Source organism: Poecilia mexicana, unplaced genomic scaffold, assembly GCF_051168715.1.
Source record: "Poecilia mexicana isolate PSO_F unplaced genomic scaffold, ASM5116871v1 scaffold_9, whole genome shotgun sequence".
In the NCBI taxonomy this organism is placed as follows: Eukaryota; Metazoa; Chordata; class Actinopteri; order Cyprinodontiformes; family Poeciliidae; genus Poecilia; species Poecilia mexicana.
Genome location: NW_028263378.1, coordinates 11,499,327 through 11,516,590, shown reverse-complemented (window position 1 = coordinate 11,516,590; position 17,264 = coordinate 11,499,327). Strand labels below are relative to the sequence as shown.

The window sequence follows — 17,264 nt, the reverse complement described above, 5'->3', positions numbered from 1 at the left end:
TTTTAATCCAGAACGTTGGAAGGGTTGGAGATGTTTTTATGTGTGCCTCAATCATGTAATCATGTAAATCATTCTAACACACTGTTTAAGTTGGGAGCACTGGGTTGCTCAGCTGGTAGAGCACACACACACACACACACCCCGGCTGTAGCCCGCGACGTGGCTGTCCTGGGTTTGATTCCCAGTCTTGGGCCATTTGCTGCAGGTCTTCTCCTTCCTTCTCCTCCCCATGTCCTGCACATTTACTGTTAAATAAAGGCCACTAGAGCTTAAAACAAAAATGATTTTAAAACCCTAAAATATTACTTTGATTGGAGGATGCCTCTACAGATATCCAAAAGCACAGGTTTGTGATATAACATAAGCGTTAAAATGAAATTAAAATATAATAATGGAGTATTGAAAGCAATCTGAATTACTTATAATGCGCTACCTCTACCTGGAAGGTTCAGACTAATTACAATAAAGTTCTGCCTCAACACCAGAGCAGATGTCTGAGTTGAAAGTCTACCCCGTAATCTGCTTTGACCTGGCAGACCTAGTGGAAGCAGAGGGAGGCATAAAATGATACCAATTTCAGCAAAATGTTTCTGAAGTGGAAACACACGTTTGGCCAAAAATTGACAAATAAAATAATCTGAACTAAACTCCCTGCACTCCCTCATCTTGAACAGCACTAAAATCGTTTCCAAAAGACAAAGGCCTTCTACAGACTTGCTCTCTTCAGCAGTCCACATAAATCTGCTGTCCCGCTCTGTGCATTTTAATGAACTGCAGCCTCCTTATTTATCCTCTGAGTGGCAAACAGCGATAGTGTAATAACAAACAAGCTATTACACTATCTACATTTACATTCCATTATATGCGAGAACACTGGGGGCAGGGAGGCGGGGCGGGCGCTTGAAGAGAAATGGAGATGTGACAAAGACCAAAAAGGTATAGAGATGTCCAGGCTAACACTTGTTTATGTAACACATAAATGCAGAAAGTGATAATCTAATTTTAGTCCTCATCGCTTTTCGTTAAAGCTACTATTCCAGCATGGTGTGACATTTTACAGATAGCGCGCTGGTCCTTATCGAGGGCATTAAATGATATTGTGCTAAAGCTTCTGACATGAACATCTGTCCTACAAACAATACAGAATAATAAAAACGGAGCAGTGCCTTAAGGTTAAAAGCAAGCACAGTGACTCTTGAGGTTAGAGCGTATTCTGATGGCCTCATCAGACTATGTAAGGGACCATAATAATCACATGTCACATTCATTGTCTGTAAGGTAGTTATTGTGCTGTTGCAGCTGCTTTTATGCTAAGTAACCTTACCTTATAAAAAGCAATATGATACTTCAGGGAGTAACTGTGTATCAATTTTCCCCAGCGGCAAGGAACATTAGTGTGAATACACAACAACCCACAGAAAGGGATCTAAACAAGGAAAGAGACACACTTAAGTCAAGATGCACTCACAGGCATACTTCATTCCTACAGTTTGGCTGAAGGGGAGAGGCATGGAAGCCTCATCAATCAATGTTCAGTGCGTTTAGAGTAAAAGCAACATACAATAAAAGCAAGAGCTTTGAGATGAAAAAGAAAGAGGTACTAAAGAGGAGAAGAGAAGGAAAGGGGGTTCGGTCTTGGAACGGGAAGGAAGGCAGGCGGCAGAAATATGCATGTGTGCGGCAGGGGGGACATGCAGATTTGTGTTGACCACATGAGAGCTGTGAAGTTGGTGATCAAATAAAAGAATCGGACGCTGAAAATTGAATGACAGCAATAATCCCACAAGCTCACAGATGGGTAAATACAGATGGACAAAACAATAAAATGCACAATCTGAGGGGCTCAATCCTTCTTATAAAATTACACAAGACAATCACAGCAGTCTGGATGATGGGCTGTCGCTGTTAGTTTTTGTTTTTTTTAATTTTATTAGGGTAAACATCGTTGAGACTTTTTATTTCTTTTTCAAAGATTTTTGATATTATATAGAAGTTGTATTATCTTTATGGCATAAAATATTGTTGTGTAAGGTCTTTGGAATGAAAATCACCTCGCTGAAGATAATGAAATTGATGTATGTAAAATTAATATGAACTAAAAGGTCTTTGAAACTCTTGATCTCAGAATTTTGGCCAAACTTTCTCATTTCAAGTACCCGCAGGCCAGTGATTATTTTTTCATCTGTTAAAACAATAAAGTAGCTCTACAATCATTCAAGCAGTTTGATTTTTTGTAAAAAAAAAAAAAATAATAATAATAATAATAATCACAATGAGGAAGAAAAGAAAGTTCTGTACATAATGGTGTATCTACAAAAACACCAGCTTTGCAACTTTGCCTCACCAAACAGAAAGAAATAAAAAAAGAAAAGTTTTGAGGTCGATTATGTTCAACTTTCATGATCAACTATTCTTGTTTGTTATTCTGAGCGGCAGGATAATCTGCTGTTGGCACACAACACAGTTCCTACAACGTCCTTATCCATGATGTAACACACAATAAGCAAATTCAAATCCTATGTTTCCTGACAATTTGAAAGCTCAGAAGGATACAAAAAAAAATAAAAAAATAGACCATTGCAGTAATTTATTGAGACTTCCTTTTACCTGCCTCACATTCTCAAGCAAATCTCCTGAATGTCTTGCTCTCTCACGCTCTCTTGAATTGAATGAACTGCAGATAGTAAAGTGTGGCACATTCACTGATTGGTAAAAGATTGGATTTTTGAATTATGAGTAGCCGATCATCGCTCAGTGCATAACCACTTATCAGCTCCTTTCTTTATGCATCTTGAAAATTGAGCGTGTGATAAATGCCACAACAGCTGTGTCACCAACTTTTCTACATGTAAGAAGGTTTTTTAGTCGTTCCTAGCAAACTCTGACTTTGTGCCATAAAAATAATTAACATGAATATATCCCTGAATATTTTTTTTCCTTTTTATAAAGAAGATGTAATTGTTTTGCTGTAATTTCAAACCGTGCTCTAATCAAAGCTGCTGTTTTTTTTTTATTTTTTATTGATGCATCCCAACAATACAGCAAGCATTTGTTGCATTTCTGTATGGAGATCTCCCCCCACCTCACATTTTTATAACTACCAAAAAAAAAAAAGAGAGAACATAAAATACACATTAATATATACTTTAAAAATGTATGAAGAACTGCAGACTCAAGAGTTGGAAATGTTAAATACATTAGCACCGAAACATTGTACATGTCAGAAAGGGGAAAAAGAGGTTTACTTAAATCTATCCTGAGCCCTAAAATAAATCTTCCAACTTTGCTAATATATCACAGCTCTGCTTAAAGTCCTCCAAAAGCAGAGTAAAGCTTTCACTTTCCTTCCTCTCTCGTCGGCACAAAATCTCCCTCAGGTGTTTCACTGGGTCTTGCATTTCGAAAATGTACACAGGAGGCGAGGACTAAGAATGCAAAGGATCATGCAGGGCTGTGTGGGTGAAGGAGGAGGATTTCCATATGTAAGGAGCAGCAGCACCAAGGTCTCTGTTTTTGTATCTGGATAAAGCAGGTGGGCTCCGGGTGACAAGATAAGGGCAGCCAGATACACACATACACAGAATGCAGAAGCAAATGGATTCATGTTAATGCAAATCACGCGCTGAGAACAAAAGGAGGCTAACAGACAACTGGAGCGAGAGTGAAAGGAGACCAGGGTGCATCACCGTCTATCAGGATGCAGAGCGGGCTGGTCACTGAGGAGGAAAACGGTGGTAAAGAGATCTGATTAACAGCAGCAGAGCAGGTGAGAGAGTTTTCTCATCGGGATCAGTTTTCAATGTTATAGTGATTCTGTTATCTCTGCCAGAGAAACAACCCGCGATACCACCATCCATTCAACAGAGACACTCCGAAAATAAGCTATTTGTATAGTGCAGATAGCTGGTTTTAGCTTCATGGGAGATAAAATAAGATTTAAATGGTACTTCTTTTTTAAATGGTTTTAATAATCTAAGGGAACATTAAACTTTTGTTTTTGCAAACCTGAATATCTTTAGATAAAACTAATCACTGTAATATGGAAGTGAAATATGTTCTGTATGCGTTGGAGAGTGTATTTGCAGCCACGAGAGTGATGAGTGAGTGTACATAAGGACGTTCTTAAACTAAAGAGGTCCCGGCACTCAAGTGTTCACTTTTAGAGAAATTACTTGAATTTTCTAAATAACATTTGGTCAAAGGGTGAAACTGAATACATTCTATAATAACGATTCAGGATTCATGCACCTTGTTGACTCCAACTACTTTATAGAGTGAAGTGAATCACTCCTTGTAACTTTCAGCAAGCATTGTTAAACTAAACAGGCCTTATTTTACATATTAGCAATTAACAACAATATCCAATTGTATTTTAGTTTGAAAATATGGAGTTTCCTTATGCTTAAAATCCTATCCATGATAAGATAATGACACCTTGTTGAGATTTGACTGCATATTGTGTGCACTTTTGTGCTGTGTTCCCACTTTCTAACATTTCCCTTCATAATACATGTTAGAAGCAGCCTGGTCACCAGTATTCAGTATTAAAGGTGACAAGATAAAAGTAGCACTCCTGCTAGAAGTTCATTAATTAATAAACTTATTGCCCTCACAGACCTTCCCTTTGAAGAATAAATTAGAAGTGTGCCTTCATGGCAGAACCTCCTTGCACACATATTCCTAAATGATAGCATTTAGATGCTATCATGTTGACTGGTTCATGGTTCATCTGTAGTTGACCAATCATCCATCCACACAATAGGTGCAGTTACAAGATTTTGTTTTCACCCAGGCAGCCAAAAAAAAAAAGGAGCCAGTGAGGCTCAAGCTTAATTTGAAGAAATGAAACAATGACCTGACCGTGATATTAGAAAGGTTGGACACAGTACGACTGTCGTGGTCAGTCCTCATTTTCTTGTCACAATGTCAACAATAAAAGCTGTTTAAAGGGTTTGGATAAAAGGTAGTCTCCTCATCTTGAGCCTTATAGAAGCACCAACTCTTACAATCTCACATATGAGCTCTAAGAGCCCCTTCACACCCAGAGGATCTTCAAAAATGTTTATATTTTGCTGGATCATTACAAACTTGGAAGACCTCAGTAGTGTCACAAAAACATCATCTAGGCGTTTCCCTACTCTTTTTCTGGTTTCTCGGATGCTTCTGCAGAATTACCATAACTTCTCCATGTATGAGAGGTTTCTGCGCCTCCTCCAGACTTTCAGTTTTGTGGTGGAGGAGACATATTATCAGTATTTTTGTTGGTTTATAAACATCAAGAAAAGATGCAGGTGAAAGGGGTTTCTGCACAGTCCACCGACGCGCGCCATCTGTGGTTCGTCACTTTAACCAGACGTTGTGTTTCGTGTGCGTACCTCAAAGAGAGCGGTCAGGAAATTGTCCAGGCAACATTTTCAATGTGTTTGTTTTACTGATCACTAGGAGCGGAATACACTGAATCTATAAAGCCTGAAGTAGCTTGTGAGTCATGCTCTGAGTATTGTAAAATTATAAACCATAAGCAACTGATTTCGCTTTTTACTCCTTCCCCTTTCCTCTGCTTTCTGCTAAATTCAATGCAGGAATTCTTTCTGACAGTGTAAGAAATACACATTAGTTTTCAATCAAAGTAACAATTGTCCTCTGATGAGCAGAAACCTGCTAGCACAATCTAAAGTATAATGTGCTTCTCGTCAGGAACCCGGTTCCATGTCTAGCACACTGTATGCTGGTTTGTATCTGCAACAGGTTTGAGCGCTGTGAAAGAGTTTGTTCTTTTTAGAGCATGGATTGTTTTAGTTTTGACTCTTGAAAACAAACAAAGACTGGTGCCATAAAGCTTGACAATGACTTCCACTTCCACACTCCCACCCTGGTGTATCCATGCTTCCACTATAGACTGCAACAGGCAAGTATGGACAGTCCACCTTAAAACTGTCTGAACACCAAGAAAATCTGCTTACTCACTTACCACAGATGCCACCATTTTAATCAGTGCATCCGAAATGTCCACAGCTTGATAAAGAACCACCAAAATCTCATTAGAAAAGTTTTGTGCATGCTCAAAACAAAAGTAGAGCTCTAACACTCCATCTTATGAGATAGAAATCACATAGTTCTTGATGCAGCCTAGAGGACCTCTCCATGACCCAATAAAGGCCATCTATGTCTACAGCTGGGCCTACATAGTAGATGTTGTGCAAAATCTCATTAGTGTTACCAATGGTCGTGTAACACAAATGGGTAAATGGTGTTACTCACATGATTAAAGTGTTCAGCGTACGCTATTTTGTCTTTTACAGCACTGCTTACACAAGGGCTCCATTCTCTACTTTTTCCACTTGCAATTCCTGTCTTAAATACAATAATTCTTGAAAACAATCCATAGAAAGAAACATAATATCGATGCTGGCTCCATCTTTTAAAATCTGCATTTTCTGATGTCTATCTGTCCTAATGGTGCTTATAAAAAAGGCAGAGAAGTAAATTCTGGAAGCAAAACAAAAAAAAAAGAAAAAGAAAAAAAAAAACACGAAAAAAACAGAACACTCAAACATAAGAGGCTTGCGGACATCTCAAATGCACTCAGAGAGGCCATTAATAAAAATAATTACCACAGGAGATGGGCGGAAAAAAACATGGGCCAGTGAGGCAGATGTAAAATCTCATTTCTGTTATTTAATTTAGCAGAAGCAGAAGCAGGAAACCAACCAATCAATGAGTTGGAGCATAGAGCTCAACCAGAAGACATCTTTATTCTTGAAGGACAAGCATACACACAAGCACAAACAGATTCCAACCCAATCAGTGGCCAGAGAGGGCCAAAGGGGTCATTAGCAAAGGAAGAAGATCAGATATCAGCAATTCATCATGGTCAAAGTGACCAGAGACGCTCAAACAAATGAGGATGTGTAAGGAGGTGGTTGTGTACATTCCTGCTGTAATGTACTTCAGGGATCTTTAAGTCATTAATCAAACTCCAGCAAAAAACACACCCACACAACACGTTATACTCTTGGAGGCACAGTTAAAGCGCTGGTTCAGAGAGGTCAAGGTGCTAAATGTTGGTGTAACTCAGGGAAGTTTCCAACAACACTGCAGCTCATCAAGAAGGAAACTCTTTAGAGCTTACTCTGTGCAACACACATGACAAACTCAAAACATCCTGGGGGAAACTTGACACAATTAGAGTCCGACTTGAAATAGTTTTCGTAGAAAAGAGAAAAACACAATTAGCATAGCGAATGTAAAAAGACGCAGAGCAGCCGCGAGTCCGTCCAAAGGTAATGAAGGTCAGAGAGAGAAACAAATGGCTGGAGATGTTGAAACTTTGAGAGAAAAGTAAACTGAAAGAGACTTGACTAATAGGCAAATTTTATATAACACATTATTTAGTAATATATACCACTGTGGTTCTTTAAAATGGCTGCCCGTTTTTATTGCTTTTACTTAGATATGCACCCAATCTTACATGATGTAGGACACAGACCTCTTGTGGTTCAATTAAAGGCAACGTAACAAACCTACAGTGTCGTTTCAGCCATGTTCTTTTTTTTTTATACATTTTATTTTAAGTTTTCAAGGTTTAGAACATACAGTTAGACAGAACAAAGCCCAGATGCACAGGTCAAAGCATAAAACATTGCGGTTGACATATATACCCACACAACACATATACATAGTCACATACAAGGGTACACATACATAGGGGGGCGACAGAGGGGAGAGACCATAGAAGGGTTTGATCAGCTTAGTCTGGTCTTCGAAAAGTGTTCCAAGAAGGGAGTCCAGTAACATGAGAAAGCGTCTTTAGAGCCTTTCCGAAGTCTCTCCATTTGTATCATGGACATCATCTCAGCCATGTTCTTTTAAAAGAAATCAGCATTCCAACAACTGCAAACAATTCACACTCACAATCCTTTTGTAGTGCACTCTCATGGCAAAAAGGCTAAAACTAATTCAACTAGAGTTGAATTAAAGTATGATAGATACAAAGGGTATTTTGACCTGGAAAAGATAAGATTCTAAGATTTCTTAAAGTAAGGTAGGTACCAAAAACAACAGCTGGCTTCACAGTGTTGTAGAATTTGTAGAGTGCACATTTCCACAGCTGAACAGATTAATATTACTGCACAAAGAACCACATATTTCACGCATGCTGTAATAGTCAGCAGTGTGCTCCTAATTCTTCAGCACTGAAGAACTCCAACTGTGTATTGTGCTGCATCTGATGAAAGGCTTGAATATTCAGCAAGACATATGGCTGAATGGCATCAAGCAGAGGAGCAAAGGTAGTGTAAACACAATGAAAAGAGAAGAGGATGCTAGGGGGATATACAAGCTGCCAGCGCGAGTGTTGCAAAGAGGGGGAAAAAACATGTATATCTTCTGTCAGACAATGCAAACACCTCTAATCCACAAACAGAAGCAAATGCAAAGAAATCCTGCCTGGAGCAGTAGTGATTCTGTGCTGCAAAATTCTGCCTTAGAGTTCAGAAGCCATCGCATCTGCGACTAAAATGAGTCATTCTGCCAGTTTCATTCAAAAACTATTTCCTGGAAGGTAAACGTCAATACCAAGATGCTCATCTACGCTATGAGCGGCAATAAGAGGCATTACTTCCTTCTGTGTGAAACTTTTCATTATGTTTTTACTGTTTGCAAGTCTCATAAGAGCCGAACCATAAAAGCCAAATGACTGCACTGTTGAGAATGTGGGCAATGATGGTTATGATTATAACGTTGGAGGTTGACTGCAACAAAAAGTCTCCTACCGTGGTCTGTGATTTTACAAGACACCAGATAGAGCTCCTTCAGACTCCTGCCTTCCTTGGCGATGATTTCCACACACCTGCAGAGACACAGAAACGCAGCAAATGTTTAAAATACCACCTCAAGTGTGTGTGTTTTATCTGTATGCATCTCTGATTGGCAGATTTCACTTCCGATAATGAGAATAAGGCTGCTCATACTCGGTTTGCCTGCAAGAACATTTCTGCCATTCACTGCGACAGAAAAGTCACAACCACCATTTTTCAGAAATGGCATCGCCATTCAATCTCATGATTGTTACTTGAGCTAAACCAATTACTCCTTTGTCCCGCTGGAAGGTGAAGGTCCCAGTTTGAAGTATTTTGCAGCCTTTAAATTTAAATGTTTTCTGATTGGGCTGTATTTCACTACATCCATCTTCACATAATCTCCTGGCTTAAAAACAAACATCTGTACAGTATGATGCTGCCATGCTTCACTTTACATTTAAGGTGATTTCCAATCTGAGCCGTCTGTCTCAAACGTTTTGGTATGCAGGCCAAACAGATTTATTTTGGTTTCAACTGAGCCGAGCAACTTTTTCTTTATGCATGATGCGTCTCCTAAAAGTCTTGTATCAAACTGCAAGGATACCTTTCAAATGTGGCCTTCCATACAGATGATATTTGAGGAGGATCTAACAGTTATTGTGTCAACACATTCTCCCACCTAAGCTGTAGATCGCTCCAGCTCCTCATGAATTATAGGCCTCCTGGTTTTTTCTAATGTCTTTTCAGCTTTGAAGGATTTTATTTAGGGGTATCAGACTGACAAGGATTTACAATTAAAAAAAAAATCCTCTGTGTCAATAATCTCAAGTTTGTGAGATGAGAAAACATAGATAGTTTTGCAGGGAACATTCACGTTGAGAAGTTCTCCCGTTGAGGAACACACTTCTTTGCAAGCGGGATTACACCGGCATAAAGGTTAAACAGTACAGCCGCAGGGTCAAATCTGCTCGCACATTCTGCCTTCATCTATTTTACCATACATTAATAATTAAACACCTGGTCTGATGAAAGAAGCAAGCACCAACAAAGCAGGATTGTTGTGCGCATGAGTACGCACACACATCTACGGCTTTGCAGGCTTGCTCACTTCAAAGAGGTATATCTGGATTCATCCCACTGCCTGGGCCCAGAGGACCAGCAGCGCGTGTGTGCATGTGTGAGAGAGGAAGGATACGCAGGGGAGGCCTGAAGGCAAGATCAGAGTATCTGTATCAAATGATTCTCTTTAAATGCCTGTAATGAGAGGAGTGCATGCAACAACTAGATTTTGATCTTTGCATTTGACCCATTAACCTTCAGGAGAAACCGTTTTGATCTCATCGCTGGTGTTGTACCATGAAAATTAACGATACAGAAAGACAGGAACACACGCAGGCATGCTGCGTGGCTCTCGGGGTGTTTGGCTCTCTGCTGCCTATGAGCTCCATGTCAAGGGGAAACATGGAAACAATTTTTAAGTATTTCTTGTGGGACGTTGTTCTGGGATGCAGCAGAAAACTGACAGTTGAGGTTAGATTTGCTCCAAAACAGCTGGCTTACGCCGAACCGAGCTCAAACAACTGTGAGAGTTTGTGGGCTTTTGTTTCTTTCATGCTGTTTATCCTGCATTGTCTCTCTCTAGCAAACACACGCGAAAATAGGATTCAGATCAACTAGGGAATTCTGTGTGACAAAACTTCTGGTAAGTCTGATTGGTGAGTTTTATTTTTTGTTTTTTTGTGGGTGGTTTTTGCCCCAGGATTCACTTAAAGTGGTACAATACACGGATGTCACTTGAGGTGTGATATATCACACTAAAGGATCAAGAAGGAAGAAACGCAAGTGACAGAAAAGTTGAAATGTGCGGTGTAACGCAGAAAAAAAAATCCAAGTGACTGAATGCAGCCGAAGTTGTTAAAATGTGCCCCGGCCTGTCTGCTTTAGCTCACTGGACTGCATCTCTTAGTTTGCCTTTTCTATCACATTTTTCCTTCCAGCGGTCCTGCGAGCCTCTCCGTGTTATCAGGTTGTCCTTTTTCCACTTTGTCACTTCTCTCTCCCACCTCTTCTTATTTATTTTTCTGTCCGAATCTTTTTCCAAACTAAACCTTCCTATTCTCCATCTGTCGCCCCCCACTGGATCATATTAAAAAAAATAAATAAAAAAAAGGCTCCAGTCCAAATAGAAAAGAGGACTTGTTGCAATTGGTCATTCCTGGTCCAGCCTTGAGCCACAGCCAGCCTTAGATTAGATTGAGTTAAGCCTCGAGGATCACAATATCATGCCGAGTGTCCTGAGGCTGGAGCATTAGAACTGCTAATGAATGAATGCCCTGGGAAGAGCCAGTGAGGAAACAGATAAAAAAGAAAGCAGCGATACAGGGATGCTGCGACGAAGGCGGAGCGCATCCTCTGGGAGCTTGTTACACTGCGCCCAGGTCCCCAGGGTGAGAGCAAAAGCAATTAGATCAGACATCAATGAATGAAGGAGGGAGCAGGGAGAGACTGAGAGCAACTACAGCAGGAAGCACAGTGAGTAGGAATCTCTATATAGAATCAGGGCGGATGCATCACAGGAGACTTACGGCGCAAAAGAAGGGAGGAAAAAGGAGATGAGGGTGGAGCAGAGGGAAATGGGAACGATGGAAAAGAGGTGTGGGGGGCTGGCAGCTGAGGCTTGGTGAGCGCCACATGAAAAGACGTCACGATTCAAGAACGTGAACCCCAAAAGGTTTAACCGACATAAATTAGAGATCTGATCACTTTCAATGACGTACGCAGCGTCTAACAAAAGCCCAAGTTGAATCTGGAGTGCATCCTCACCATTTCTATGTTAGGCCACTTTACCGGTGCTAAGCTTCAGTAAAATCTACCAGTGTGGCGAGAGGAAGGTGAAAAGAAGAAGAGAAAATGTGTTATAGCAAAAGGAGTAATAATATTTTTAAACGGGGTCAGTTTGGTTTGTATAGTCTTTACTGCATGTTGGATTTATTCAGGTTTTGATCTCAACACTTTCTTGATAAAGTGTGTAATGGCAGCTTCGCTTCTGTAGACTGTACCAGAACAGCTGTGGCTACAACGTAGCTTAATTGGTGAATTACTGAGCGTAGAGTAAAATGTGTAGGGGTGATAAAAGGGGTGATAAAAACTAGATTAAGAACCGTACAAGTACAAGTCATTTACTATATACATGACTACAAATGACGTGATTTGTTATTTTTAAATACATAAACACTTTATGTGTTTTGGTCACACTGGATTTGTCATATTTCATACTTCAGTGCGTCTTGGTTTTCTTCTTTGGACTTGTGGCATGCAATAAATACCAAATTTGGCTTCTAAAACCCTGAAATAATCTTGCTTTCGTCCTTTGAAGAAAAATACCTGATTTCTTATGGAGTTATGACAAAAGTCTATAGATTATTTATTTAGTGTTAGCTCCATTAAGGAAAAGGAAAGGGCAGAAACAGTAGAACCAGGGATTGAGGCATGCTGGATGAAGGATTAGAAAGAAAGGCAGGACAGGAGGGGGGCTGATAAAGTGACAGAAAAATCTGCCGTGAAAAAGAGGAGCAGGTGTGCTATAAAGAAAGAAAAAGAAAATGTCCATTTCAAGACTATTAGCGATAATTACTTTTAAAATTTAGAGAGTTGAGGAAAGAGAACAACAATTTAAAAAGAACAAGAAATTGGTGCAACACAAGGGGTAAATGATGATGACAAGTGACAAGGCTGAGAAGTTTACCACAGACACAAAATCTCTAATAAAAAAAAAGCCCGGAGAGAACATTCTGATTTAGTTATGTAGCTTTCTCATGTGCAGCTTATGGCCATTTTTCCTAGTTTAATGACAATAAACCCCTTTTCATTGCAACAAAATGCATTACTGTAACCAGAGGCCAGGATTGGAAAGACAACTAAAGACAGCAAGGCTCATCAAGGGTCAGCGTGTGGTTTACTGTCACCGCACTGCTGACACCAACAGCTGGAGGTTCAGCAATAAAGCTGTTACTCCTTTTACTCAGCTCAGATCTTTTCAACTTTTATTTCTTTGTGTCTATGATTTATCATACGACAAAAATAATTTCACTTACACTTTATGAAAATTTCAGACCAAATCCAATTATTCAATTCACATTACTGGACCGTTTTTTTGTGTGTGTTTTTTTTTTGGCTCTATTCAGTTCTTTGGCAGATAACTAATGCTGCCTACAAAAGAAGTGAACCCTAAATTCAAATTGGGATAAAAATAAAGAAGTGAATTAATCTAGAGAGGGTAAAACATGTATTATTATTGTTCTAAACGCCTAGATTATTGATTTTATTGATGTTGAACTTGATTTACTGTTTAAAGTGTTGTTTTTTTTGTTTGTTTTTTGCTGTGCAGTTATTAGAAAAACATATTGCTGATGCTGTATCGCCTTATTCCATCTGAGTCTTATGTCCCATGTTTTTTTTTTCTTTTCTAAAATTAAATATTTTGACTCTTGTCTTGGTCTGCAATCACATGTCTTTGTCTTCTTGTGCAATCTGAGGTTAAATCCTGACAAAATCAAGCAGTCAGGGATCTTAATCTTTCCTCACTGTCTGATCAAAACTAACTTCTCCTTTGCGGATATTGCTATGGTTGTACAGTGTTGCCAGTTTAACAGCCAGTACGCTTGTTTCAGAGTTGTGTAGTGTGATATGTAGTCCTCTCATTTCCTCTGCTTACGATGATCACTGTCATTCCAAGATCCAATTGATCTAAATTGTTTTTGTTGTGATTATTTTCCCCACAAAACAGGGATGTTTGTTTAATAGAAACCCCTCTCCTTTCACCACGCCAACGCCACATTGTGTTATATGAATAATGATGAAATATATGTCCAGAATTTTAATTTTGGTTTGTTTTAGAAGATTATCCATAGAGCATGCTGTTGGAGCATGCCCAGTCCAGTCATTGTGTCCACATACAGGCAAATTGAAAAGTATCTGCAGCGAAGCAATATAAAAGCACCCGGGACAGGAACGGAGGGACAACGTGACAAGGAAAGCCTTGTGTTTGTGTGTGCACGCTGTGTGTTGTGCGTGCTTTTGTGAATGCATGCATGCGTCTCTCAGAGGTGAAGCTAATCTTCTTTTATGCAGCACAGTCAGAGGTATCCAAGCAGACAGGCGGCAAAGGGGACGAATAGTAACAATACTTGAGAGAAACAGAGTTCCATATTTATCACAAAGGCTGCAGACGGTCTTGCAGCCAAGCAACATGTGTAGCGTTTTGCTTTAGCTAGGCCATCACAATGGTGCAAGAACAAAGAGGTGGCTGGGAGGAGAACTGTAGGTAGGTACGCTTGCGCAACGCCGACCAACACAGGCCCCCTCTCATCCCGTCTCCTCACACGGTCCACAATTACACGGCTGTCTGGCCACACAAAAGGGGCAGGGGAATAAAAATGGATGATTTTTCGAATGAAGAGTGTGAAAAAGAAAAAAAAAAAAGTAAGCGTGGAATATATGAAGAAAAGCTTTTGAAAGTGTAGCAAGAGGTTGAAAACATAAAAGCATGAGTAGGAGGCAGCGGTTGTGACACAGAAGACTTCAGACTTGGCTGTCTGTCTCTGCTTAATGAAATGGAAGGGCGGAGCAGCACAGGAGGAAGAGAGCGAGACAAGACGGTTTATACTTCTGCGGACGAAGCTCTTGCAAAATCATTCTTGCTGTAAATTTTCTTTATACCACCCATAAATCGATATGCAGGTGTAAAGGGAGCAGGGCTTTCACTTCCCCAGGACATGTGCAACTTTGAGTTGCTGGAATCTTCTGTGCAAAAAAGAAAAAAAAAAAAACTTTTTCATTGTACTAATATAAATTCATATAAAAAATATCCAATACCCCAGAAGAGCTCTTCAGTAAGCAAATACTTGATACTAAAGGAAAGCAATAATCTTTAAATGAAGCAGTAGAAGTTTTATAGAATGTGAGGGGCCATCTTTATGGCTTTTGAAATAGCTGACCTTCCAAAAATGTGGATAAGCTTTGACTATGGTCTGCTGCATACTTGGAGTTTGACTGAAACCAATTCATCAAAAAATATTCTGTGTTTTTCCCACTTTTTTTTCATATTTGCATAAGAGCAATGGTTTTAGAAAAAAAAAAGAATCTTGTAATTCAACCAACATGTTTTCTTTTTTTTTTTTCCTGACTGGAAGTATTATTCACGTTTAGGAGTGACCCAGCCAAAATACTGACTTGATTCTGAGAATGTCAGCGGAGGAATCGAGAGATTAGCATGATGGATGTTCTCAGTAAAAATAGATTTTTAAAACTGTCGTGCAAACATGCAAAAAGCTGTACAGCAATGATCTGCATGTTTTGATTAGTGTTTTGTAGATCCTTCAGAAATGCATAAACCTTGTTCAAAACTGATAAATCTTTCAAAGTAGAGTCGATAGTCTTCTGTTTCATCAACTTTTGTGAGATGCTAGTCTCATTTCCAATCAGGATTAAAACATTATATATTTTTAAATCTGCCCTTGGTATGAGTAATTTAGGGATTAACAACATTCATCATGAACATACGAGGTAATACTCTATTTAGGTTCATTACCACCAAGTCATTTTCTTTCCAAGTTCTCACCGTTGTTAATGAAAACATAATGTAACGGTGTTCAATTTTGTATTTTCAATAACAATAATAATAAAAAAAAACTTTACCCGTCAATTTAACAATTAATATTTTAATTTTGTGTTATTTTAATACAATTAAAATAACTGCTCAAAGAGGGAAGGACTATCATGTCACAACAATAAGAATTGTATTTCCTACCATGTTGGTTACCGCAAGGGGAATAAAAAGAAAAATGTATGCTGTAAAAAAACAACAATTGAAAACCAAATTTAGAGAAGGGGATTTTGATTGTTAGTCTCTTGAGGTTCCATTGTTAACTTTTCCAGCACAAAAAAATGACAATATGTCTCTCAGCCATGAAGATTGAGATACTGGCAAACTATACTCTGATACTAACAAAGAAAATAATGGCATTATTTATTTTGGTAATTTCTAGGTGGTTTATTTTTATCAGCTTCCAAATGAAACAATCCATGTAGAAAGTTCAATTTAGCTGAAATTATTGCAAAGGATGTCCAGCCTCAGACAGCACTCAAAAATATGACTAAGATTAAAAAAAGTTTCAGATACATTGATCATAAATGGAAATACTTTATAAACCATGTGAAACTGCATCAACTGGAATCAAAATATAGGCACTTCTTCATTTCTTTTATGGGTAATAGTTGCTAAATACTATTAAATGCTTAATACATAAATCCATGAATACAGTTTGCTTTGTGGAATGTATTAAATTTATTGAATTAACAGGGTGTAATATACATTTTCTATAAATCTGCTTATTTGTGTGTGTGCGTGTGTGTGTGTGTGTGTGTAATTTCCAGCAATTTGAATCAGGGTCTGCTTTGGCAATTAGGGCCCTGGATGATTTCCCAGGCTAGTCTGCTGTACCCACCGCTCAAATGAGAATCACATTCTTATTGTGTTTCACCGCAGTTAATCATGTTTTCAAACGCCTTCGCAAACCGGAGGGGCATTACGGCAGCCTGTCATCGGCTGGCTCAAAAATGTGCCGACGGGGTCATAACCGGTGCCATGAGCGTTGATCACGCTCTGCGCTCCTGTTCAACCTGTGGTTTGCTTTTTCTTTCTTTTTTTGCTCTGAAGATGAAGCAAACACAAAAGAACACTTAGGAGGCCAACTAAGAGGCAACTAACACAACAAAGTAGATATCTGTGGGGGCATTTTTCAGCCATCTTGTTAAAAGAAAGTTTTTGTGGTTTTTTGGGGGGGATGGGGTTGGTTCTTTTAGAAAGTAAAAAGTTACAAAACGATTCAGAAGTAATACTAACTTCAAAACTAAAGGAGATATAAGCGGATATGTGATACGCTCTACCTCACTAAAGTACTGCTGCCTCTGATTAATGCTCTGCTTGCCGACTGTCGGTTTAGGTGGAGTTTAGAAGTTGTGCCACATTCTCTCTGTTTAAAGAAATGGACTGAACAATCTTTGTTGGCATAGATCAGTGGTTTCCAAACATTTTCTGCGCCCCCCCTTATGGATTACAAATGGCTGTCTGGTTGAAACGACACGTGTGACGGGGGGGGGGGGGGGGGGCATCGACTTTTTTGGGGGGGGGGAATGAATGTACGTAGCTGAAAATAGACACCAACATCGGTAGCCTACAAGCTACTTGTTAAGCTTAAGGTTCTGCATTGATATTAGCTAGTCATCTTTTAGCTAACATTACCTGCATCCAACAGCTTTACTCAACTCAGTCGGTTAGTTTGGAGGGAAAAACTGTGAAAAGTTCTTTGCGTTTTGCTGGTTTGCTGCCGTGATTCTAACACAAACCTACGTAGCTCTGCACAGCAGCAGCAGGTCTCCTTCACAGGTGGAAACCCAGCGCGA

The 17,264-nt window shown here is 39.3% G+C and overlaps 1 protein-coding gene across 1 annotated transcript in view; it reads right to left on the bottom strand.

Moving 5' to 3' along the window:
* Window positions 1-17,264, bottom strand: part of fbxl17 (F-box and leucine-rich repeat protein 17) — a 243,518-nt gene that overhangs the window by 69,546 nt on the left and 156,708 nt on the right. The window contains exon 9 of the mRNA XM_088008801.1: window positions 8,775-8,851. Within this exon, the coding sequence (XP_087864927.1) occupies window positions 8,775-8,851 (77 nt within the window). The remainder of the gene's footprint in view (window positions 1-8,774; window positions 8,852-17,264) is intronic.